Consider the following 27,767-nt stretch of genomic DNA (forward strand, 5'->3'; position numbering starts at 1 on the left):
GAGAGCTTTTTTAAGGAAAGTTCAAAACTTGCGTGGAAGGTTGGCGAAGGAGTATACCGTTAGGAACTTGCCATCAGCTCCAGTTTTAGGTTTTCTGACTACTGTTATTTTATGATTACACTAGTTTGAGGGCCTGGCCACTGCAGTATTGAAAGAAACTGTAATGCTGATGGGCTTGCTAGGACAGGTACTTCAGTCTTCAAAACTGCGGAATGGGAACGGCTAAAAGTAGGTTTTCGGGCCAGCAGCTGTGCAGTCGCAAGGTCCATCGGCTCAGTTCAGACGGCTTTATAGGAGCCGGTGTTAAAATTGGACCAAGAGAGTAGATGAAATCATTTATCTCGAGACCTACTCGACCGAATTCAACCGATTTCAACCAAATCCAATACATAGAAGTTTTCTAACATTTATTTGTCACAGTGCAAAATTAGGCGAAATCGAACTACAACCACGCCTGCTTTCCATATAAAAGAACTTTAAGTTCCATTTTATTCTTTCGCTTTTCAAGATACAAATCAAGATCCAACGGACTAAAACTTTGAGCGAATAGTGCCTCCGAGATCTGCCAACTGATGATCAAAAATTGTCCAATCGGAACACAACTGTGCAAGCCCCCAGATACCAACTATGAGGACCTCAGTTCCGGTTGTGAACTTTTTGCGAAAATATTGGTCTGTGAGATATATTATTGAAGTTTGCAAGAGTTGCAAGAGTATGAACGTAGCTCTTCCTTACTTGTTAAATTTGTATGTCAGCTATCGATGGTTCTGACAAATTAACTTCTTGGGGAAAAGAGAATGAGTGAAAATTTCAGTGCGATATCTCAAAAACTGCCTAGTTCCCGTATATAAATACAAGCAAACCGACGGACATGGCTAAATTAACTCAGCTCGTCCTGCCGGTGATTTAAATATATAATTTACGGGATCTTCGACGATTCCTTCTGGGTGTTAAAAGCTTTCCGGAACATTTATTATACTCCTTGCGAGGAATAAAAAGAAGAGTCCTTCTTACATTTCGTCTTCTCCTAAATACTCCTTCTACGAACTTCTTTTTCATGGGCACAACTTAAACAAAAGCGTCTTCTTCTCAAATCTACCAAAGCAACAGAAGCAAATCCCACAGTTAACAGTTTGCGGTTGCGAAAGAAAAATAATATAAAACAGCAACAATGTCGAAAAGTGCAGCTGCCATTGCCGTCAGCTTAAAATTTAAAAATTGCACACATCCCATAAATACATTCACACTATTTACATAAGCCAATGTGGCCATCATTAAAGCGCCTAGGAAGCAGCCCAGCTGGCACACTCCCAAGTTGAGATTTGCAATTATTTACACGTGGTCTAAAAAATTTAACAAACTCAGCACCTGACCGTGGTCACAAGCCCATCATTACGTACACCGGCTAACCCCGCTACCCTGCGCTAAGCACCAAGCGCCAGGCACTGGCCACCAGCGGCGCTACAAACTGTGCTAAAGAAAATTGTAAAGAGTGCAAATTAAAGTGGGCTTAAAAAGGTAACAGAGCGTGTAGAAAGTACACAGGCATGAAAAGAAAATGGTGTTTGCAGTGCGTGTGTTTGTGACTTCGCGGTGGCGTTGAATGGGACGGTGGTGGATTAAATTGCCTCATTCGTGCAGCTCACACTCGCATAAATTCGCATTTATCAAGCCAACTGCGGTGCGGTGCGGTGCGGTGCTTTAGATGCGGACGATGAATGGTCAAACATTTATATATAAATGGGCAAAGCAGCACTTGGATCTAGATATGTAGTCTGTGCGTTTTTTAAGGAACCTTTAAAGGTATTTTTTCCATGGATATTGTATTTAGTTTGATATTTGAAACTATTGCTAAAACACCTTGTTGATATCTAAAACAGTTTTGATACTTTGTCTCAAAAAATTCGAATGATTGACTTCATGGTAATGTTCAATTGTTGGGTTGTCTGCAAAATTTAACTGCTTCTTCTACCCGGTTATTGCCGAGTTTACAACAGCGCGCCAGTCGCTCTTAGTTTTCACTGTTTGGTACCAATTGAAGGTTCTAAGTATAGGAAGGTGCATCTCCATCTGGTTTTTTCAACGAAGTGGAGGTCTTTCTCTTCCTCTGCTTAACCCGGCAGGTACTGTTTTCTGTCTTTCGGACGACAAGACTTAGCCAGCGTAGTCATTTTCTCTTAATTCGCTGAACTATGTTAATGTCATCGTGTAACTCATACTGCTCATCGTTTCATCGAATGCGATATTCATCGTTGCCAAAGCGCAAAGAACCAAAAGTCTTCCGCAGAACCTTTATCTCGAAAACTCTTAACGTCGACTCATCAGATGTGGTCATCGTCCAAACCTCTGCACCATATAGCACGACGGCGATGATGAATGACTTGTAGAATTTGGTTTTTGTTCGTTGAGTGAGGATTTTGCTCAATTGGCTACTAGGTCCGAAGTAGCGCCTGTTGGCAAGGGTTATTTGCGTTAGAATCCGAAACTGATATTGTTGTTGGTGTTAATGCTGGTTCCAAGGTAGACGAAATTATCTACGACTTCGAAGTTATGACTGTAAACAGTGACATGGGAGCCAAGTCGCGAGTGCAACGCCTGTTTGTTTGATGACAGGAGATATTTCGTCTTGCCCTCGTTTACTACCAGAGCCATACACTTCAGTTCAGACATTGACATATTTGTCCTTTGTGCTACCAAAAACGTCCTTAAATTGCACTTCAATGATCGTCGAAGGGCCTTGAGCTCACCGTACATTGGTTAGGGTGGTCAATATCAATCTCAGTTACTTTGATAGGTTCTCCAAAGGTCTTCAGACTGACAAAAGTGAGAAGATGATTCTCCTTTGCCTTTCTCCATATATCTATGGAAAAGAGCGTCGGTCAGTCAAAATATATAATATTACCGCGTGTGTATCTATTGGACAGTGTCCAGTCAGAACACCTCCAATTGCAGGGAGATTGATTTTGCTAAGTGAAAGTTTGGAGGTTTTTTATGGTTCACTTTGGACCAGAAGATTCGAATGTCTACTATACAGGTCCAGCGCTACAATGCAAAGGGACATCAGAAAACCGACTCGATTCTACTTGGAAGAAATTGAAGCTCAATGGATATGCAGTGTCTGGCGATTCCGCTGTGACCGGGCACCCCTACAATAGACACTGTGGTTTCATAGAACAAGAGTACCAGTTTTGGTGGGAGGCCCCATCTTGTCTCAATTGCTACTAGGTCAATTGTATCTGGATTTAGGGCTAACCCATTTCTATCTGCCCACTTGGTTACCACATTTCGATATCTTTGGGTGTGACCGGGGTGGGGGTTTCCTTTCAGCAAAACATAAGCAACTACCCGGCCGCGTCGTTCCTCAAGTTCCTTCAAACGGGCTTTCATTATTAATATCCAGAGTAATGGAGAAAAGGTGCCACTCCGTCACTATAGTTCTGTCGAAGAAGACTAAAGATGGTATGCTTAAGATTGGTCCGGCCTCAAACTTTTAAAATCTCTAACAGCTGTTTCCAGTCGTACTTTGTTAAAGGCTCCATCGAAGTGAAGGAAAGTACCAACAGCAATATTACTAAATCATTGTTAAAAATACATCGGTTAGAAAGTAATTGTTCATCAGCATACAGGCGGTGCTGGCATTCATTCCTAGAGACGGTATTACTAAAAACAGGAACTTTCACAACTGTGAATTGAACGGTATGACTCACGTTAGAGGAGCATTTCTATATATAAAGAAAATTATATTTATACAACTTTAGTGATAGTTAAGCACTACTGCAGGTAATAACACCATTCGAGATTAAATCGTTAAAGCAATTACAAACTTTTGGACTTCTGCAAGCCATAACATCCGTAAAGGTTTAGACAGGTTACCAACCTACCTACAAAGATAAAAGACTACTGATAGCGATGTATATAGGTCACCACTGACTGAGGTATCATATAACGTGCGATTATAACATAATCATAATCAATAACATTTTTTGGACAGATCAGGCGTGAGTCGTGTCAAGCTGTCATATTACGAGTATGTCTGTTCACTACTGTTTTTACTTTCCGTCACGGAAAGACTTACGCCTGAACAACATTTACAAATCATTTAACTTTATTACGAAAAATCACGTCCTGAAGAGATTCAAGAGCTGCTATTTCACCCAGAAAAAAAAAGTTTGGTTTGGTTTGTGGGCTGGTGGAATCATCGGTCCATATTTCTTCTAAAATGATATCGGTGCGAATGTAAACATCAATGGCGACATCTATCTCACCAAGATAACCATTTGATACCTGAAATTGAAGCTCATGATCTCGGTGACATTTCGTTTCAATAAGATGGCACCATTTCCCAAACATCGCAACAATCAATGGTTTTATTGAGTGAACACTACGGTAAGCAAATAATTTCACATTTTGTCTAATGATTTGTTATCAAGATAGTGTGATATCACATCGTTATATTTTTCCTGTGGGAATATGTAAAGTGTAATGTCTATGCGGACAATCCCTTCGATTTAGGCGTTGCAGCAAAACATCACGTGTGTCATTCGCTAGTTATCAGTCATCATATTTAAAAATAATATTCAAATGGGTATTTGATCACAGGATTTTTCTACATTACGACCAAGAATCAGATCACTTCATATTCGAGTGCGTAGCTTGATCTGTACTTACCTCGGTGCCGATTGGTCTGCTTATCGAACATGAGCATAGCGTCCTCAATCTGCAATTAAAATAAGAAAAAAAAAACAATTAAGAAGATGAAATATACTCATCAATTATGCGGCAAACGATTAGCGATATTCTCTTTGAAATTTACTAATAAGAAATATAATTAAGATATGGCATGCGAAATTAAGTGCTAAGGAGCAGGAGTTTAGAACTTGGACGCGAAAAAAGGCGAATTTGTCATTAGTGATGTTCGTCGTCGCGAAGTTGAGTTTCATTAAGTTTTGTCACTTTACAGCAAGCCGTTATGTCTCAATTAAAATAAAATAAATGTTGCCCGAGCTGCTGCTCTGTGGATTCGTTGGTGGACCAACGGTTGGATGGGTTAGTTTATAAGCGTGTGTATATGTGTGAGTATGTGAACATCTCTTCGTGGGTGTTGATTGGTTCGGCGATTAAGTTGGTGCCGTTCCAATGTTGACCAGGGGAGCCGAAAACGTAAGCCCATCTGGTAGCTTGCGAAGCCACTGCCGGCTAGTGGATACTGTGCAAAGTTGGAATAGAGGGCGATAAGTTGCTCCTGAAGTGGTGGGCAATTATAAGCGAAAATTGCACAAAGTGTATTTTACAGGGTGTTCCTTTTGTTTGACTTCAACGCCTTTTGTTATTATCGGCTATTTAACTACATGAATGGAGACTTCAGTTTATGTGGTGCGTTGGGCGCATGTTGAACCTCAGTTTTTGAGATTTCATTAGTTACTTTTTCGAATCCGCTTTTAATTTGTATTAATCGATTATTTAGCAGAAAGTTAAAGCAGCCCAGTGGCTTCTACGGCTGCACCCTGTTTCCAAACATATAAGCTGAAACTCTGACCAATGTCATAGATTGGTCGTAGCAGATTCCCTTACATGCCGCTCATTTTGGTGCAAATGTTGGCTCACTTTTTGTTGCTGTTATATGAACACGCTTCGTGTTCGTTGTCAACAAGTTCAGCAGCTGCGAAAACTTTTCCCATTATTCCAAATAACTGATAATACCTCAACTTGGTAGGCAACAAAAGCAACAATAACCGCTCTCAGCTCTCATTGGGAAAGTATGGGCCATTGGATACAGTTTAAGCTACGAGTCGTGCCCGTTCGCTACTTCGCTACTGCTGTTCGATTCCATACTTCAGCGCAGCTGTCAGTTGTCTTCTTCTCTTTAATTAGTGATACGCTCTTTCCATTACAACCATTTCTAGTTTAAAAAGTGACTTACTAGTCCACTAGCACTCGTTATAGACTGAATAGGGTATGTTTAGTTTGACACGCACATTTTAGGACCCAGCAGGAAACGACGGTTACCTTATAAATTATATATGTATATATAACACAAACGATCAGCATGAAGAGCTGAGTCGATGAAGCCATATACGCGAACTAGTCCTTCAGTTTGTGATAGATTTTGATTGGAATCAAGAGCTTGTATGGAAAACTTTTTCATTTGACGAGCTATCTTCACAAAATTTGTCATGCACTATTGACCAAAGCAATGCTGTATTGTCCGAAGAAATATTTGTGATCTGATCACTATAGCATATAGCTGCCATACAAACTGATCGTTCTAGTTGAAGTCCCTGTATGGAAAACTTTTTTATTTGACGAGAGCTCTGCACAAAATTTGGTATATATTATTATCCAAAGCCATGGTACAAACTCCGAGGAAATTGTTCAGATCGCACTACTATAGCATATAGCTGCCATACAAAATGAATAGCCAAACTCAAGTCCCTGTATGGAAAACTTTTTTATTTGACGAGAGCTCTGCACAAAATTTGGTATATATTATTATCCAAGATAATGGTATAACCTCCGAAGAAATTGTTCAGATCGGACTACTATAACATATAGCTGCCATACAAACTGATCGATTAAACTCAAGTCCCTATATGGAAACTTTTTTATTTGATGAGATCTCTTCACGAAATTCGGTATATATTATTATCCAAAGCCATGGTACAAACTCCGAGGAAATTGTTCAGATCGCACTACTATAGCATATAGCTGCCATACAAAATGAATAGCCAAACTCAAGTTCCTATATGAAAAACTTTTATATTTGATGAGATCTCTGCTCAAAATTCGGTGTGGATTATTATCCAAGGTAAAGGTACAACCTCCGTAGAAATTGTTCAGATGGAATCACTATAACATATAGGTGCCATACAAACTGGCCGATTAAAATCAAAATAAAGATATTCCTATACTCTTAGCATATTTTCTTATTTTCTATATAAATATGCATGCATATATGTAGACGAATGTATTGTCTCTCTAATTTTTAGCACTGAGTGAATTTTCGCATCAGCATGAATAAATCGATTCTCGTCTAATTATCGAAAATTAATTGCTATATTTAATTCCAACTAAAACCATTTTACTTGCTTTCGTTTTTTTTAGCTTTATTAATTATATAACCACATAATATTATATTTAGTCGTCCAGTCGATATTTTGTCGCACGGGTCACTTCACCCGCTCACAGCGTTGGTCATGTAAGTACTTATATAAACTATTGGCAATGTGTACTTAAGCGCAGAAGAAAAGTTTTCGTAATTGCATGAAAATTGATTAGTGAATTAATCATATTGATGGCGAATATTTCTGCGCTGCAAACACTGAAATTCACTCAAAAACTTGGTCGCGAAACTGCTATATTGTTATTAAGTGGACAGCAGCTTGATGGCTGGTTAACTCCATGGTGGGTTCGATGGCAAATCGCCTGAATGGCGATAATGAAAAAGTTTTCAGCGACGAGTGAGTTAATACTGGTTTAACTAACGAAATGAACGAAATGAAGGGGCAACACTCACAACTTGTGTGTATTGAGTGATTTTAATGGAGTTTTGTATGTCATTAGAAAGTTTTAAAATCAGCTTGGTTTTCGGTATGAAACAACGGTTTGTTTGTATGTGTGTATCGAAGAGGGTTTTTCGCTCAAACGGTTTTTAGCAATGACTCAAACCTACTATGGAAAGAAAAAATAAGTTTTCAATGGCAGCTATATGCTATGGTAATCGAGTCTGAACAATTTATTTCGGATATTTTAGAAATGCCTTAGATAATAATCCATGCCAATTTTCGGGAAGGTAACTTGTCCAATAAAAAGCTTTTCCATACAAGAACTTTTTTATAATATGATAATTTTTACGACATCTATAACATATAGTCGTTTGTATTGATGGTTTCGACAAGTGAGCAGCTTCTTGGTGAGAAAAGTTACTCAATTTTAGATCGATATCTCAAGAACTGAGGGACTAGTTAACGTACATACAAACAGACACACGAACATGACTAGATCGACTCTGTCCGACATTATATTAATATACTTTTTTATATTTCCTTTTTTGGGTTACCAACTTCGTAGCAAACTTAATATGACTTGTTCAGGGCGTAAAAAATGATCACACACTGCATTCCATAAGGTGTTTCTTCGGTTAAAAAACCGTCTTTTTTCAATTTTTTTAAATTTAAAAATAAAATATTTTATTAAGGTTTTCTTATTGTTATAAACATACACTTTTAACAAAAAAGTTATGAAATTTTTGAAAAAAAAAATCTTTAAACTTGGCCATTGTGACGCCATTTCCGTGGATCCCTCAGAAAATTGATGCGCCCACCTTGGCAGAATAACTCCTTATAGGATTATCTAAAGTGAAAAAATACGTGTCTTAGCTAAAATCTCTACTTAGAACTTGAACGAAGGAAAAAAACCTAAAATTGGGGCTTTTTCAAAAAATTTAAAATTTCAGTGAAAATTCCGCGACATTTTTTTGTCATATAGTTGTAATCGAAAAAAATGCAGGTCTTTAAGAATTGTATCTCAATTTCTTGCGTAGAATTTCATTAAGATCGGTTGAGTATCTCACGAGAATTTTTACCAACCGATGTCGAAAGCACAATTGCGAGAAAAACGCATTTAAAGACGGCCCACTTAGCCTACTTAGCTAGCGTTCAGCACACAAGTTTTCGAGGCTGTATCTCCAAAACTATTACTCGGATAAAGTTAAAAATTTAGTAAAATATTTTAGAGGTGTTATAAAATTGTATTAGATAATAAAAAACCGATATTTTAAAACCCGTAAACCCTTGTAACCCCGTCACTAAACTTCAAGGACTAAACAGTTTTAGGACCAACAACGACGAAACTTTTTTAAACTACTTTATACTTCGACATATTATCAATCTCTAGGAAGGCATTTGTTGCAATGGTCCGCCAACATTTCGATACCAATTCTATTATGTTAAGCTTCGAGGCCTTCAAAATATAGTTTAGTTTCTGTCTTGACCTGATCTTTTGAGTTTCGGAAACTGTAAATAGTCGCTGTCAAATCTGTCAAACTATGGTGGTTAGGGGTTTGTTTAGCAGAACACTTTTTTATTATGTTTGTCAGAGGTATATTGTTCTTTGAAAGTCTTACAAATTACAGATTACAGATTTTTCTAATACGATAATTATATATCCGTTAAATATATCATCTGCAGTGCATACAAATCAAGTGAAATATTCAAATATACATATATAACATATACATACATATATACCAATGTGATAAACATATCTTATTTTGCCACCTGTGTTTTAGCGAAGCGAAACTTCTCCTTCGCTTTATGCGCACAAATGTTTCATTAATTTTTCTCTGCTGAAGTTGAGGAAGTACATTTTCTTCCGTACTTCGCGTGTTCTTTTGACTCTGATTAGATTATTCGCAGTGACAGCGAATTCACTCGACTGTGGACAGAATATGAAATTTTATTGTCGACCAACATCAACTGTCGCTCCGAATTTTTACGAGTATACGAGTATGTATGTATGTGCAGTGGAGAAAAGCGGTAGCAGCTGTTTCTGTCGACTACAAGTTCTTTACATTGTTGGTAGTGTTGTAGTCAACTTCATTCATAAACGAAACACTTATTAAAAAGATTTTTATATTGTGGACAAAAACGTGGGATGACAACTGCCGAAGAATTTTCAGTGCTTCTGATAGCGGTTATGCTGAGAATTACTTTAATGTCAGTAAGTGCTAGTCTTAAATATGCTACATGTACTTTAGATGTAGTCTATACAAATAGATGGAATAACCTAAAATAATTCTTTCATCATATTATTTATGTGCCAAGTTTTTACTCTAAGATTCCCAACTCTAACCAAACGCTATATTTATTAACTTTATTGAGGTCAATTCTATTTTCTAGATCAGTTGTTCTGTCGCTAATTCTATCTACCTTAAATAGGGCGTTTGTGAAAATCAAATATAGGGTGATTTTTTAAGAGCTTGATAACTTTTTTTAAAAAAAAACGCATAAAATTTGCAAAATCTCATCGGTTCTTTATTTGAAACGTTAGATTGGTTCATGACATTTACTTTTTGAAGATAATTTCATTTAAATGTTGACCGCGGCTGCGTCTTAGGTGGTCCATTCGGAAAGTCCAATTTTGGGCAACTTTTTCGAGCATTTCGGCCGGAATAGCCCAAATTTCTTCGGAAATGTTGTCTTCCAAAGCTGGAATAGTTGCTGGCTTATTTCTGTAGACTTTAGACTTGACGTAGCCCCACAAAAAATAGTCTAAAGGCGTTAAATCGCATGATCTTGGTGGCCAACTTACGGGTCCATTTCTTGAGATGAATTGTTGTCCGAAGTTTTCCCTCAAAATGGCCATAGAATCGCGAGCTGTGTGGCATGTAGCGCCATCTTGTTGAAACCACATGTCAACCAAGTTCAGTTCTTCCATTTTTGGCAACAAAAAGTTTGTTAGCATCGAACGATAGCGATCGCCATTCACCGTAACGTTGCGTCCAACAGCATCTTTGAAAAAATACGGTCCAATGATTCCACCAGCGTACAAACCACACCAAACAGTGCATTTTCGGGATGCATGGGCAGTTCTTGAACGGCTTCTGGTTGCTCTTCACCCCAAATGCGGCAATTTTGCTTATTTACGTAGCCATTCAACCAGAAATGAGCCTCATCGCTGAACAAAACACGCGCGCGAAACACATTTCGAACCGAACACTGATTTTGGTAATAAAATTCAATGATTTGCAAGCGTTGCTCGTTAGTAAGTCTATTCATGATGAAATGTCAAAGCATACTGAGCATCTTTCTCTTTGACACCATGTCTGAAATCCCACGTGATCTGTCAAATACTAATGCATGAAAATCCTAATCTCAAAAAAATCACCCTTTATAAAAGGAAAGTAAAAAAAAAATATTCACAATTGCTTTTAAGATATTTTTGACAACCATTCTGTCAATTTTCGAATTCTGCGTAGAAGTCGAAGTGCTACTTAGCTAATGCTTGTTCCATCAGCGAAAATAAATGATAATGGGAATGGATCGGGTGGGGTAGCAGCTCCCAGCCACGTACTTTGATTGTATCCTGAACCGATTTCGCTTTGTATGCAGGTTGTCAGGTCGCTTTTCGGTGAATGCAAAGTTGAAATTTATCACTTGTTGTCTCTAGCGATTAGTATTAACAGTTTCACCAGGTTTTAGAAGCTCATGATATACCACACCCTTCTAATGCCACGAAATACAGAGTCATTGCATTCTTACCGCATCAATCTGTTTTTGCGGACGGTGTTGATGGTTGTTCCGGATTAATCTATGATTTTTTTCATTTAGGATTCTTAAAATAAAACCATTTTTCATCGTCAGTGACAATTCGATGTAAAACTGATTATCTTTCGTGTCTTCGAAACCAAATTTCAATAGTGTTTTTTTTCGATTTTCCATTTGTCTTTCATTCAATTCATGTGACACCCGTTTTCCATACTTTTGGATCCTTTCCATAGCTTTTAACGGTCTGAAGTTGTTTGTTGTGCAACATTTAACATTGCTGTCATTGGTTCTGGACTCAAAGTATTATCTTCATCCTAGATTGCTTATAATTCGGGGTCTTCAAACTTTTTCGGTGGTCTTCCACGTTTTTCATTTTTCACATCAAAATCATTAACTCTGAAACGCTGAAACCATTACTATCCACGTTGCTTGTAACCTCAGAACGTTAATTAGACTTTTTAGGGGATACATGGATACATACAGTCTGTCAGGTAAGAGCGTAGTCGACTTTACCGACAGTTAATGAAAGATTTCGCTCTAATTCTTTCGCAAGCCGATAGGGGGAAGCTTTGTCCTTGACAAAAAAGGTTCAGTTGTCGTTGCTCTTTTGAAAGAGAATCACGTTAAATGCCATGAGTGGTAATTACGTGTCGCGCTATGAAGCTGTGTTCCTTTGCATCCACCCTAAAGTTCCCAAGATGTCGAAATCAGCGGCTGCTAAATATATGAGAAAGTCGAGGGCATTTGTACAGAAGTGGATACAGCGATATAAAGTGGCTAAAAATGTCGATGATTTACCAGAACGTGGTTCGATAGGAAAAGTGAACAAAAAGATGAAAAAAGGACAGAAAAAAGATGAATAGTGAATCTGTTTTCGCGGAATCCTGCTTTAACACTGCGGCAAAGACAAGCAAAATTAATGACAAAAGGTTTAGATATATCCTACGAAACTATCCGAACCCTTCTTCATACTCATGATCTGAAATGGCGCAACACAATGAAGAAGCCTCTGTTGACTGAAAAACTTGTGACAAAGCGACTCGCTTGGGCGCATGAGAATATTGATAGAGATTTTGAAAATGTCTTTTTAACTGATGAATGTTTTATATGTTCACGTTCTACCCTCACGCGAGCCTGGTCAACTTCTACCAATAGGCTTGTTCAGCGGACCGTAAAACATGGAATAAAGGTGCATCTTTGGGGCTGCTTCTCAAAGCAGGGATTCGGCACTTTGTACCTCTTTACTGACAACCTAAATGCCGAGAAAATGATAAAAATCTACAAAAAGGCTTTACTGCCATCTGCCAAACGATGGTTCATCACAAAAAATGGTGCACCATCCCATACTGCCCTCGTAATTCGTGATCATTTCGCCAAAAAATCAACCCATATCGTTCCGCAACCACCGTATTCACCTGATCTGGCGCCGTGCGACTTCTGGCTGTTTATCAAGCTCAAAAGACCGCTCCGGGGACACCGTTTTTATACGATAGAGGAGATTCAAGCCGCAATGAAGACGGACCCGGAAAATGGCTACAACCAGTGTTTCGAAGATTGGAAAATCCGTTGGCATAAGTGCATTGCATTGGGAGGGGATTACTTTCACCTTATTTTTTGGACACAGTAGTATATTAGTTATGGTATGTGGGGTGCCTTAATGAAAATAAAAGATTATTTTTTCTATGAATATCCGGCTAATACTACCTAAATCTGCCATAAAACTAATATACGAATTTTAAAGTTCTGGTTGGCTTTATCCCGTATATCTTTTGTTTGATGAACTTAACCCTTCCTTACTTGGTTTTACCCAATTTTATGCATTTTTAATGATGCCTCCAAATTCTTTCTTGTGTTTGATTTTACTGGATAACTTTTTAGGCGAGAGAGCAGAGCTCAAACAAAACTGATAAGTGGCGAATCGAAGATGGTTTTTATTTTTGTAAGTATGTATGGATGTATATATTTAAAATGCTTTGCATATTTCAGAATCTTAAGTGTGCGTTCAATTTAAAATGCGGACTCATTTCCTTTGTCCAGGACAAGGGTAGAAAGAAGCAGAACTAAAACGTACATATGTATGTATTCTAACGTTGCATTTGAATATATACGGATTTGATTGAGAATGCAGATAAACGAGTAGTAAACAATGAAGGAGAAAACCAAAGCAAGAAATTTCAAAAGCAACAACAATTATAAAGACGCTTTGATACTGCAACGGTACAGACGATAACAGCTGAGAAAATAACTACAGCGGAAGGAAACAAGTAACTACAAAGAGTGCAATAACAACAAAATTGCTGCACATTAGGTTACAAAAAAAAAAAAAATACACAAAACTACAACAACATACAAAACATGAGAAAATATTACGCAGAAAATTGCGCAATAATAACAAAAACAACGGCTTGTGCAAGAATGCTGTGAGATTTGTAACCCAAACCAAGCATTTGTATACTATAGCAGTGGGAATGCCTATTGTTATTGTAGTTAGTGCGCGGCTGACTGCTTGCTAGCTGCAACGGAAGTGTGCCACAAGTTGCACAGAAGTTGAAAATAATATCGCATTATTTTGCCTTCTTTCAACATTTTTATTTGCGGCGCACATTGAATCATAAGAAACGTTACAGACGCGCGACGACGGCGCGCCATCAACTGCTACTCACTCACCTACACCCACCCCGAGGGGAAGCTTGAGCCGGAAGGGAGCCCAAGACAAAGTTTTCCAGCGGCTAAGGGCGAGCGAGTTGCGACGACAGACGACAACTGCCGCTTGAGCGCATCAGCCATTCGACTGTGTAAATGAGATGCAACAATGATGCGGCAGCTGCGGCGCCGACCGCGCCAACAGCACAGTTGTCGCTGCCTGGCAGTGCATAAGAACGATGATGGCAACACAATTGTGGCATTTGTGGCACGCGTGCGGAATATGCCAAAGGAATGCGCTAACAATAAAGCATATAGTGCGGCTGGGCTTATAGACAAAGGGCAAAGCAAGCGCACGCGGCTGATGAGTAGTTGCAGTTCAGGGCTACGCCAGTGTCTGTGTGCGTGCGCCGTGGCAAACTCTGAAGAAAATATGGGAAAATCGCTCGATGATTATGTACAGCATGTGCGCAATAAGGCACAAAATAACAGCTCAGATATGGAAGGAAATGGCAGTAACATAATCATTAAAAACAGTTAAAACAATGGAATCTCATTCGGTTCGCTACAGTACGAAAACAAATCCATTTTTTGGGTAATCTTTCGGTGTGTGCTCAAACGCTTGCTGTACAAAATCTGGTAAGGACATGTTTACCTTAAAAAATATACAATAATTTCGTCACATAGAAGGAATAAAAGTGCCAAGTCCTCCTTTTTCATACAAGTATATACGGAACAGATAAAGGAAAGTCCACCATTTTTATTTCTGAGTAATACAAAGGGTGAACCATTTCGAGGTTCCCAAACACAGAAACTTCAAATTCATTTGGGAAGGTTTATTATCATTCGAAAAAATTTTCTTTGGCATTATTTTTTTTTTGAAGATTCTCTATTTTAAATGTGTTCCGCGGTTACGTCTCACATAGTCCATTCGTTGAGTCCAATTTTCAACAACTCATTCGAAGATTTCAACTGGTAACTGGCGAATGACACGCTTGATGTTTTGCTGCAAGGCCTGAATCGAAGCGGTATTGTCCGACTTGATTTTGACTTTAAATATCCCCACAGGAAAAAGTCTAACGGTTTGATACCATACCATCTTGGTGGCCAATCGACCTTCTCAAAACGTGAAATTATCTGCTCACCGAAGTGTTGTCGCAATAAACCCATTGATTCATGCGATATGTGGGAAGTGGGACCGTTTTGTTGAAACTAAATGTTGGCGAAATGGCGAGCTTCAATTTCAGTCATCAAGTAGTCGGTTATCACGGCCCGATAACGTTCTCACCGGCATAATTTTTTAAGTAATATAGACCAATGATTCCACTGGCGCACAAACCACTCCAAACAGTTGTCTTTTCTGGATGAAATGGCAGCTCTTGAATCTCTTGAGGTTGTTCTTTTTCCTGAATGCAGCAATTTTGCCTGTTTACACACCATTGAGCCAGAAATGAGCCTCATCGATGAACAAAATTTGGCTCGGAAACTCGGATCTTCTTGGAACTTTTCAAGAGCCCATAGGGTAAAGTGATGCCGCTAGGGAAGGTCCAGCGGCTTCAGTTCTTGCACAAGCTGTATTTGTATGCTTTCAATTTAAGTCGTTCCATATGTAAATTCGTGTTGCTTCGTACGGCGCCGGCGCCGGAATCGGCTCTCCACGGTCTTCGTGTACACTTTCAGCCACTGCGGCCATATTTTCTTCATTGGGTGATGAACGTAGTCTCTTCGGCCGAATTTGTACAATAATGAATGCTGTGTCTCAATATGACGAACAAAAATAACATGACACCTTGACTGGCTCGCGCGTGACCTGTCAAAAAACCGCTTTTGAAAAGTAGCTCCACTTAGAGCAAGCCTTGGAAAAGTTACAAGAGAGACTTTAACTTCGGTGGCAAAATTTTCATCTTTCAGTTCGTATGCCAGCTGTATGCTATAATGGTCCGATTAGAATAAATTATTCATTGATTATACCGTTGCCTTCGAAAATGTAGAGTGGCTTCTTTCTCGTGATCTAGGGGGCTTTCAGAAATGTGCGCTTGGAGTTGGGTAGTGCAAAGACATACCAAAAGGTTATTAGGGGCACCCTACAGGGTGAGTTACTTTCTCCACTGCTTTGGGTAGTTAACGACCGACTTAAGGAACTTGAGGAGCGAGTTTGTTGGGTGATAGTCTACGCTGACGATATTATGGTTAAAGGAAATTGTCTAAACACCATCTACGAGCTAACTGCAGGGTTTCTCAGTATGGCACCAAACTGGGCGAGTCGAAACGGCTTAGCTGTCAATCCAAGGAAAACTGGTATGGTTTTTTTTACTAGAGGATATAAGATCTCTAAGGTGTCTCCTCTTTTTTAGGGGTCTCCTCTCAACGTGTTGACAAGGGGAAATACTTAGGGCTACCATTGATAGAAATCTTTCTTGTAGGCCAAATATTGAGGAAAGAGTAAGGAATCCATCAGTTGCCTTATATTGCTGCAGAGAAGTTGAAGTTATTGGCAAAAGTAGTGTTTTGGCTCTACGAAACTGTAGTCAAGCCAATTATGTTCTACGGTGTATCCGTCTGCTGGTGGGCGCTCGAAAAGACTACATTTGATAAAAACTTGAACGTGTCCAAAGAGCTTTCATCGTCATCTCCGGTGCACTTCTACTAACAATAGCACTTAATGCCACCTGGGAACATTGTCAGTAGGTGTATTGCTGGGATGGTGTGTGTGCTCTAAGACTTAGGAAAGATGTTTATATGAAGGGATCCGAAGAAAAATTCGTCGAGATTCTCTATTCCTTCAATTGCAGTCTTGAAAAGTTGGATCACTGCGTCATAGAGGCAACTCTGGCGACTTTATCTCTCTTCACATACCGTCGGGGAGATGTGGATGGGGAGATGGGACGCTGGAGAAAAGATGCAGTGAACTTTTTTACGGAGGGGGAAAATTAGTATATGAAGGTTGGAGGGGAAGTTTTCTGTAGGGAACCCTATGTAAACCTTAGCTTTCGGTTACCGATGAAAGGACGCTGGTGAAGAGATGCAATGAGCTTTTTCACGGATGGGGAAAATTAAGTAGGAATATTGCGGGGGAGGTTTCTGTAGGAAACTTATGCTATTGGGTTCCCGTAATGTTTTTCAGAGAGTAATGGCTGCTGTTACGGTGTTACCCCCTCTTTCATGTAGGTGTGAGCGTTTACTCCGACAAATAGTCAAAGAGTGTCTGTCCTCGCTAAATATAGCACAAACCTATTTCATCCCCAAATTCGTTTGTGTGTCAGCAAAGCTGATGAGCTCGCCGGAGGGGGTCCATTGCCCCGCTCACATCGGCATTTTCTAACTGGACCTGCCTTCACATCTTTTGTTCTAGTACTTGGCTAATGGACCTCTCGTGCGTTTAGCAGACGCTGGTCGACGACCAATTTGTCGATCTGTAAGGAACTTATGATTCAGTATATAGATTTTTAGAGGCACACAAAGGACCGGCGTACTAAGCTGACCAAGTGAGAGCCTTCTTAGAATCGATTTCTTTCCTAACCTAAGCTCCGTTGTGAAGATACTTCAAATAAAAAAAAATCCATAGAAGAACATGATTTTTATAGTTCAGTTTGTATGGCAGTATATGTATGCTTTAGTATCCGATCACTAATGGTGCGTGGATAAGTTCATCGTCTCTCAACGATTTGTTGGAGAACTCGGTGTAGCGTCTTGCGGTAATTTACAGAATTTTTCAAGATTGAATCTATGGCAAGTGTCAAAATGCCTTATATGAGATCCGTTGAACTCGACCGCAAATATTACTGTTAAACTCTCTCAGAAGAGTGTCTCCCACGTGTTCGTGTACTTAACTTTCGCAACAGTGTGAGATAAGCCACGTATTTATCAGTTTATTGGCATCTTACAACATCGTAAAACAACATCAATTTACAGCCCAGCGGTATGCATCGGATGCCACCAACAAGTCACAAAATGCCATGCTACCATCAGTCATTAACAACAACAATAACAACAATAATAGTTGTCATCAAACATCAGCGCCAGCGACGTAACTTCGCTCATTTGATGAATCATTCGGATGCGATGCACAGTGAGTGCATAAAAGTCAGCAGGATATGTGGATTGCAATGCCCACACACACACACACATGTGTACCTTATGCAAGTAAAATATTGCACTTGCACATATGTGCGCGTATGTGTTATGGACGGAATGTGGCATGCCACTTTGACGAGAATGGCACGTCCATCACGGGATATTATGATGGCATCGCAGATGTTAATGGTGATGTAGACGACGATTATGGCGGGCATGCTGGTGGAATGCGAGTGGTGTTGGTATGTGCCTGACGCGAGTTTGGTTATACGACCTTTTAATGGTAATGGTAGAGTTGGCGCTTCGACCGTTTGGTGCATGAAAACCTTGTTGTACACTTCTGCAACATTTTTTTTTTGGTAAAAGCGTCGAAGAAACGCCAAAATTAGCCGGTAACAGCGTGAAAGACAAATGGCGGCTTTATAACTCAGCAAGCATTCAACAGTTTCGCGGATTGCGAACCTGAACGCAAATGTCTGTGGCTACGTATAACTCACACATTTGTATTTATTCTGTACCTTCACGCCTCATCGGTCTACTTGCTACGACATGGAGCACGTGGCATAGTAAAAAGAAAAGCACAAAGCGTGTTCGTGCTGAAATTGGCAGCATATGACGTCACGTGCAGTAATTTTGTCCTTTTGTAGCACTCGATCATGTTTCGGGATTGCCTTGTCTTCCATCATTATTATCTTCACTCGATTTTTCTATTTCCTGATTGTTGTCTCATTACGCTTTATGCATGTAAGTGCGTTAATGCTTACGCAATTTGTATACTTGCCTCATCTTATGTTTGCTTTTTCTGTGAATGCGTCGACATTCATCCCTAAATTGTGTATTTTTACCTCTCAGAGGGAACACAGTAAATTAACTGGAATTTTGCAAATTTTTTTCCACTTTCATAAAAAGTATTCATTCGTCCAAAAACTCATCAACTCAAAAATTGTATGTCTTGCCGACACATTGTAAAGTGTGTGTGTTTTAGACATGCGATTTTCAAGAACCACAGACAGTCCAATCAGGCTCTCATTAAGTATGACCCAATATTCCCTTTGGACATATACTCATAACAATATCGCCTCTCCACCAAAACTGTGCTTCATCGTTGAACAAAATTTTCTTGTGAAAACTGGTTTCGATGGCCAGATGGCATAAAATGACGCGCTTGATAACCGTTTGGCAGCCGTTCTGGCATAAGTTGGACTTTCTAAGCCCGCCAACCATGATCCCCTCACAAAATCTACCAAAAGTACATACGGATGGACTCAGTTGGGTCTTCTTTGATGTTCTGTTCTCTTGTAATTTGATCGACTTTGCAAGAGTTGCAAAAGTTTTTCCGGAGTAAAACTTTTCATTATAAAATGCCATGCAAGAAGTTCAGATCGGATTATTACAGTTTACATATGTACATAGTTGCCATACAAACTGATCGATCGGAATCACGTCCTACCATGGAAAATTTTTTTGTTAATAAATCTTTACGAAATTCGGCCTAGATTACTCTTCAAAGAAACTCTATAAACTCAATAAATTCAAAACATTGCATTTCCGCTAGTTATTTATAACAGACCGGAACATACATGTACATATACTTATATTCAAATAATGTATTTGGTTTAAATTTACTCTAAGAGTTCTAATCCTTCGTCTCATTTCTTTTATAGACTTCTACATGCATCTTCTTTCAGTTTATTGATGTACTTCAGTTGGTAGAAGCTTGATTCTCTCTCATACGTCTTCTTCATTATATATATGTATATAGTATAATGCGAAAGTAACATAAATTCGGCCAATAATCTAAGTCAAGGGATCAAGTAAACATAACTCTTGCCAAAAGTTACTGCATTGGCATCGGTAGGCAATTAAGAAGTACAAGGTGACGCAAAAATAACCTTCCAATGTTTTTTGGCTGTAATTTTTTTAAATAATGAAAACTTTTGATTCTGCTTGTGGATTACCTTTATTTGGTCTTTAAAATTTTTTTACATCAAGTCGAGAATATGATACGAGTATCATGTAAATGGCCGCCGCCACAGTTGACTGTCATTTGAGCCCTTTTTATGACATTTCACTTTGGCCAGAACGTCCGGCGATAGGTCCCCACATTCTTGACAGATATTGCTTTTAAGAGCTGACATAAAACCGCGACTTCAAAGAGCCCCACGAAAAGAAGTCTGGAGTCTGGTCTGGTGAGGCGATCTTGCTGGCCCGTGCAAATCGCCAAAACGGGAGATTAGGCGCCCGGAAAATGCATCCTTCAGCATATCGGTTGTGGCACGTGCAGTGTGTGCCGTTGCACCGTCCTGTTTGAACCACATGTTTTTCAATCCCAATTCATCAAGTTGCAGCAAAAAGAACTCGTTGATCAATGCTTTGTAGCGCTCACCACACACAGTGGCCGTTTGGCCCGCGACATCTTCGAAGAAAAAAGGGCCGATGCCTTCAGCAAAAACAGCACACCATACAGTGACTTTGGGCGGTAGTAATGGATCTTCGTGGGTTACACGCGGATCTTCAGTGCCCCAGAAGCGTAAATTTGGCTTATTTATGTACCCGCTAAGATGGAAATGGGCCTCATCACTCATGATTATTTTTGATGAAAAATCATCTACCTCTTGGTGGTGATTAAGGATGGATTCAGAGTATGTTAAACGCGATTAGCAGCTAACAGATGATGTTCCGTCTGGACCTTTTACGGAAATACCTTCAAATCGTGTGCTAAAATTCACTGTAAACACCGTCGACTGATACCCATTTGCGTGGCACGTCGTCTGGTCGATGTCGACGGCGCTTCCATGACATCCTCGGCAACAGCAGCAATATTCTCTGCAGAACGGCTACTCCGGGGTCTGCCACGCCTGGCAGCATCTCGTGTTGTGCCAGTCTCTTCGAGGCGAGCGGCTAAACGTCGCAGTGTTTCACCAGTAGGCGTCGGACGGCCAGGAAATCTGCGACGAAATTCACGTTGTGCCAAAGTCACCGACCGATTATTGGTCAAATAAATAGTTGGCGAAAGCACGTGGAAGTTTAGAGATAACTATGCTCTTCAAGATTTCGACATCCTTCCAGATGAGCGATTAATATCGAAGAAAATGGAACCACGTAATGTATGAGCTGTACGGTGACATGGATATGGTTAAGAGCATATAAATCCAAAGAATGCGGTCTTTAGCTAATGTCATTTACATTGAAGATGATGCTCCAGTGAAAAGATCCACCGATAGGTGGATAACGGAAGCGAAAACGCCAACGCATCTAATGGAAAAACTAAGTGCATAGCGATCTGTATGTTTTTAAGATGTACAACTGGCATGATCTCGCAAAGGACAGAGACAACTGGTAAAGTTTAGCTATCTTAGCCCAGACCAAATCACTGTTGTAGTGACAAAGAACGAGAAAAAAGTTAGTGAACGTGATTACCAATAATACTCATATTTATTTTTATCTAGTCTATTTGGTCTCTCATCCGAGGCTGTTTTGATCTTTTTATTGGGGTGTTTTTTTAAGTGTCTGGTCTCAAACCCAGCGCACAACGCTGGGGAAGAATGTTTTGCCTTCCCACTTGCGCTCGATTTTAAATGGATGTTTTTTGGCTACCCAGGTCTAAAGCCGGAAGTTGTGAGCTGCTTGAACCATATGTAAACGAATCCTCTTTGGTCTCAAAAGAATGGTGCTCAAAGAACATTCCTTAATTTCTACACGTGACTCTATCCTCGGTGAGTAGGCAATTGAGAAGCAAAGTCCTATTTCGACGAACAAAGACCAAATTTTAGAAGCCACTCTTCATCCTTGTCCTGCAATATGGCGGAGAGGCATGGATGTGATGGTAACATCTGATGAGTCCATGTTATGTTTTCGAGAAAGCTTCTGCGGAAGATTTATGGTACTTTGCGCGTAGTCGCAAAGTCGATGGAACGATGAGCTGTACGAGATAGGACGACATTGACATAGTTCAGCGAATTAAGAGACAGTGTCTACGCTGCCTAGGCCATGTTGTCCGAATGGATGAAAACACTCCAGCTTTGAGAGTATTCGACGTAGTATCTGCCAGAGGAAGCAGGGGAAGAGAAAGATCTCCACTTCGTTGGAAATACCAGATAGAGAAGGACCTGTCCACACTTGGAATCTCCAATTGGCGCCAAACAGCTAAAGGAAGAACGACTGAGGCGCTGTTGTAAGCTCGGCTATAACCGCAGAAGCGGTGTTTACACCAATAAAGAAGAAACAGAAGTCTATTTGGTTCTTCTGTCTGCTATAGTCAACAATCAAGTTTTAGTTTGTTCGAGCTTCTTAATCCAAAATCCAAATCGCTGCCAAATCGGCTCCGATTAGATTTCAGCAAACATTGAATTTTATATGGCTCGTACATTTTACAGCTTTCCTCTATAAATATTTTGGTGTATAAACTGTATAAATGTGTACACACTATAAATCTGATTGCTATTCCATGCGATATTCAAAAAATATATGTGTATGTATAGCATTATATAACAAAATCAACAACTGAGTGTTGCTGTTTTTGCAATAACGGCCCACAACAATAACGCGATGTATTAATTATCATATTAAAAATGTTGTCAGGCATTTTTGGCCTGGTTAAAAATAGCGAACACTGCAGATTTTGGGTTTTTACCGTTAATTGATGAGTTAAAAAGTGCTTTGCACAGCCGCCCAACACCTACACACGTTAAAGCCGTGGTGCAAGCTGGCACTTGAATCGATAAGCGAGTGGTGGGGTGGCACAGCAATGCTGCAGCATAAATTCAAACACACACCTCCATACATACATATTCAGCAGTAGCAGTGTGGCCACAGCGTGCAGCATGTAGCAAGCGCCGGTTTGCTTTGTCATTATTCGGCCGCAAACTTTTATTCTATTAGCCTTCATTAAACAGCCCGAGCGTAGGCGCCGGACATGAGGCGCGCTATGGGAAGCATAGTTTAACAGAAGACAGACAGACAGCCAGTGTGGTGGCTATCGACTGACAACGCGGCAAGTGGCTACCATTTATATTTTTAATGTGCATTCATTAATTTATTATCGTAATCCGCAATCATGGCAACTTCAAAAAGCCATCAACAACCAGCTGTAGCCAAAAAGCGCTACAACAACAATAATGACAACAACAGTAATAACAACAATTGTGTATATTAACAAGCATTGTCACATCTAGTGGTTGTTTAACGAAACGTAGCGTCGTTTGCACGAGTCCCGTATCCTCGGGACTACTAATGAGGCCAAAAACGAAGAACGGAAATCGAAAGCTTTTTAGAAGTTTGTTTCTGATATGAGTGGCGATTCCAATACCAATGGCAACACTGCGAGTGGATTTTCGGTAAAAATTACTTCACAACAACAGCTGGGGTCAGAGCAGAAGGTCAGCTTAGGTTAAACTAAGATAAGCGGTCGATTCAATCCTAACAGGGATCTCATTTGGACAGCTAAGAGCACCAGTCCGTTCTGTAATCTAAGCAAAACTCTTATATAATATGTTCTACTGACAAAGCATTTTGAGCCTATCATAAATTTTAGCTCCTCTACAGAGAGTTCTTACTCTCTTTTCATTATATCGTCTTCATTAAAGAAGGAAGAATGCATTCATCATTGACTCAATTTCCATATTATTTGTACGCACCATTTTTTCGGAGATCATTAACGTCTCACAGTTATTTGCGTTATCCCGCCGAAGTTCGGGACTCAGTTGCTGCGCGCTGCGATTCGTAGCTGTAAGCCGAACACACATTCGTGCATATGCAGATGCGACCACCGAGTTTTGCGAATGTGTTTGCTGAGCGGTCGTCTGCGCTTAATTAACGCGGCCATTATAATTACCACGTGAGTCGGTATGCAGCGAAATATAGCGGATTTCAACGACATTCGCTCGCGTTCTACGCTTCGCTGCGGTTGCAGATATTTGTTAAATGTTTTGTTTCGTTTTTTTTTCGATGCAAGCATTTCTGTAACGTTGTGTGGCTGTGTGTATGTGTGTGTGTGCCTGGCCTGAACGTATTAATGAGCATTGTTGGTCACTGTTTAAATATTTTGCGACCGCAAAATGTGGCAGAAATTGAAATGTTGCAAAAGTTTTTAACTGTCGCATTACATATATGGCCCCGTTTCAAATAGGCTAGTGCATACGCTGCGAAAAATTATTGATTTTTAAAATTATTGTTTAAAAAAACTAGAAACAATATATAATATTTTCATAAATGACAAAGTTTCCGTAGAAAATTTTGATTTTACTTGGCCAGTTTGTATGGCAGCTATATGCTATAGTCAACCGATTTAAACAATTTTTTTACAGATTGTAGCGTTGCTTTAGAAAATAATTTATGGCAATTTTCATGAAGATATCTCGTCAAATAAAAAGATTTTCCACATACGGACTTGTATTTGGTAGTTCAGTTTGTATGGCAGCTATATGCTATAGTTGTCCGATCTGAATTATTTTTTCGGAGATTGCATAATTGACTTGTGAAAAAATCTTATAAATTTCGTGAAGATATTTCATCAAATAAAAAAGTTTTCCATACAAGGACATTTATTTGATCGTTCAATTTGTATGACAGCTATATGCTATAGTTGTCCGATCTGAATTATTTTTTCGGAGATTGCATAATATTCTTGTGCAACATTATGTTATAAATTTTGTGAAGATATCTCGACAAATAAAAAAGTTTTGCATATAAGGATATGCATTTGATGGATCAATTTGTATGGCTGCTATATGCTATAGTTCTCGGATCTGAATAATTTTTTCGGAGAAGTATTGTTGAATTGAAAAAACAAATTATTTCAAATTTTGCGGAGATATTTCATCAAATAAAAAATTTTTCTATACAAGGACTTGTATTTGATCGTTCAGTTTGTATGGCAGCTATATGCTATAGTTGTCCGATATAAACAGTTTTCTTGGGGATTATATAATTGTCTAGTACAAAAATTTATTTTAAATTTCGTGAAGATATTTCATCAAATAAAAAAGTTTTCCATACAAGGACATTTATTTGATCGTTCAATTTCTATGACAGCTATATGTCATAGTTGTCCGATCTGAACGATTTTGTCGGAGATGTATTGTTGTCTCGAAAAAAAATCATTCAAAATTTTGTGAAAATATCCCGTTAAATAAAAAAGTTTTTCATACAAGGACCTGTATTTGTTCGTTCAGATTCTATGGCAGCAACACGGTACTATTCGCAGTAATAGTGACAATCGTCTGCTTTGCTATTTACAAGCTACTGCGGCTACTGCGAACAATATTTACCCAATAAAAAAGCAAAACGTGACCCATAGTTTATTAATCATAAGTGTCAATAAAACTTTTTCTATTCCCTCCTGCCTTTATAAAATTTGCTGTATTAAGAGGCTTTATGTTGATTGATTGCCATCTATACAGCTATTAAAAACAATTTCGAAGTGATGCAAATACGACACGTATTGATCGCATTCCTTCCAAATAAGTGCATTTATTGTTTATTGTTGTTGTTGTTGCTAGGCTTTTCTAATATCCTACGAGTTTTACCTGTCCAAAGCAACGTTGGTCTCTATGGCCGAGTGAAAAACATATACATATGTACATTGCACTTCATTTTAGTACAAACAAATTTGCACATTACAATATGAGGAGCAAATATCCAGCAGCTCAAGTGTGTATTCCAACAAATTAGTGCTGTTATTGCGCCCAGTTAAGTCCTTTAGCAACTAACAGCCAGAGCTTTACTTCATTGTCGGACGGACCGAACACATTTAGAATTTTTGGAAAATGCTCTGAAAATTAATAAGCCGAGAAGGCCTCATTGTCAACAATTTGATTGGTAAACAATCGACCAGACAGTTTAGAAAATCGAGAGCATCCCAACAACAATTGCAAATACACTTTGTTGTGCATGTGTGCGTATGTGTGTGCTTCTGTATGTATTTTGCACAACTGGTTGAATGCTTGTGAACATTTGGTTGGACAAATATTCTCGTAATGTTGATTTAATCAGCATTTGTATGTATATTAGGGTGTGCGTTATTTGACAAGTTTATTGTTTTTGTTGGAAATGTACATTAAGGTTATAGTTTTTGTTTTGAAATCAGGGTTCTCACGTAAATTTGGTTGTTATTTTCAATTTAAACCGTACCTAAAGCGTTTTACTTTGCCATATATTTTGTGTGGATTTTTTGATATTTTACAATAAAGACTTTATCTTCTCAGCAAATTAACCTATAGACTTTGTGGAATGATATTGTATAAAATTTTCCGCTCTAAAAAGGTCATTAAATAATTTTTTTCATACAAACATTCTTTTAAAAGTAATACGCACTAGAACTTATGTATGAAATGTATTGCTCTCATATAGTACACCATGTCGTATGAGCAACTCAGAATGTATACAAGTAAGTCGCCTTTATGAATGCTCAGTTCATATGTTGCATAGCTTTAAATGCGGATAACGCTTAAATGACAGGCTTTGTGGAAAAATTTTTTTAGATCTTTTTTGTTGAGCGAACAATTTTGTACTAAAATATTTTTGCCTCAAGGTTCCAGGTGTACTTTTTTAATGCAAAATATTAAAAAATGCATGTTATATACATGAGAATTATTTATATACGGTTTAAATTAAAAATAAATTGCTGGATCCTTATTTTAGCGCCAAGGCAAGTTGCAATAAAAAAAAATCAACTCGGTAAATAACAGACACCCTAATGTATATGAAGGTATACCTGTATTAAAGTACTTGTCAAATTTTAGCCTTTTGTTATATAATTAAATGGAGGTTTTACTATAATAAATATATTAACTGCGCAATATCCAACAATACATTAATCTAAACATATGCCTGTAATTAACTCTTACTATGAGGCCTTTTATATTTCCAGTTTAGAAAGCAAAAACAAATATTAGTTATCGAAATCATTGCATCACAAATCATAAAGCAATATTTTCTAAGATATTCTCTATTAAGATCTGTACGCTTTCGCATGCGTTTGAACCAATTTTCGAAGCAATTTTGCCACTCTGATTTAGATATCTCCAAAAATTGCCTTTAGAATGCATCAACCGCCTCTTCAGGTGTCGCAAAATTTGAGCTCTTAGTTATTTTTATGTAAAAAGAAGTTATGCGGTCCAAGTCAGTATTATGCGATGAATTACTCATGTTTTGAGTGCTCAAAAATGCATTTCTTCCAGTCGATGCGTGGGAGCTCGAATTGGTTTATAGTGATCCGTCTTCGATGGTTGTTTTTCCTGATTTCTGGAAACACAACTTACTAACAAATGATTGTGTGGCACTCAGAATTTACTGTCCTGCGTTATTCCGCTGGTATGGTTGCGACAATTCAAGTTTTTCCAAAAAGACAGGCAACCATTTGCTAAGAAATACTTCGTGCGCGGACAACTTCTTTTGGATTCGGCTGATCTTTAAACACCCATACAGTCGCCTGCTTCTTACTTTCGAGCCCATACGCGTAAATCCACGATTGCCTTGCCTGTCACCATGTCGTAGAAGTGTTTCGAAGCACCATGGTAGTAGTTTATCTCGACCAATCAACATGAAACTTTATAAGCGATAGAGAAATTGGGTGAGATTCAGCGTGAACAAGTGTTTTTTGCAGTAAAATATTCATGCAATTTTGAAATGTATGCTGGTCTAACAAATGCTGATAGTTGTCTCAATCTCACAAAAGGTTACATAACGATCTCCCAATATCAGTTTGCGCACAGCATCAACAGTTTCCGGAATAAGAACTGATTTTGGACGAATCTATTGAATGAACCATATAATTGATAAACACTG

General features: G+C 38.8%; 1 protein-coding gene across 7 annotated transcripts in view; it reads right to left on the reverse strand.

Moving 5' to 3' along the window:
• LOC105225304 (RNA-binding protein Musashi homolog Rbp6) overlaps positions 1 to 27,767 on the reverse strand; it is a 467,402-nt gene that overhangs the window by 60,139 nt on the left and 379,496 nt on the right. For all 7 annotated transcript variants that reach the window (XR_007423004.1, XM_049458420.1, XM_049458419.1 and 4 more), the window contains one exon: positions 4,669 to 4,717. Coding sequence is in view for 6 of the 7 variants with exons in the window: in XM_049458420.1 (XP_049314377.1) it covers positions 4,669 to 4,717 (49 nt within the window). In the remaining variant the exon portion in view is untranslated. The remainder of the gene's footprint in view (positions 1 to 4,668; positions 4,718 to 27,767) is intronic.

This window comes from Bactrocera dorsalis, chromosome 5 (assembly GCF_023373825.1).
Source record: "Bactrocera dorsalis isolate Fly_Bdor chromosome 5, ASM2337382v1, whole genome shotgun sequence".
NCBI classification, from domain to species: domain Eukaryota; kingdom Metazoa; phylum Arthropoda; class Insecta; order Diptera; family Tephritidae; genus Bactrocera; species Bactrocera dorsalis.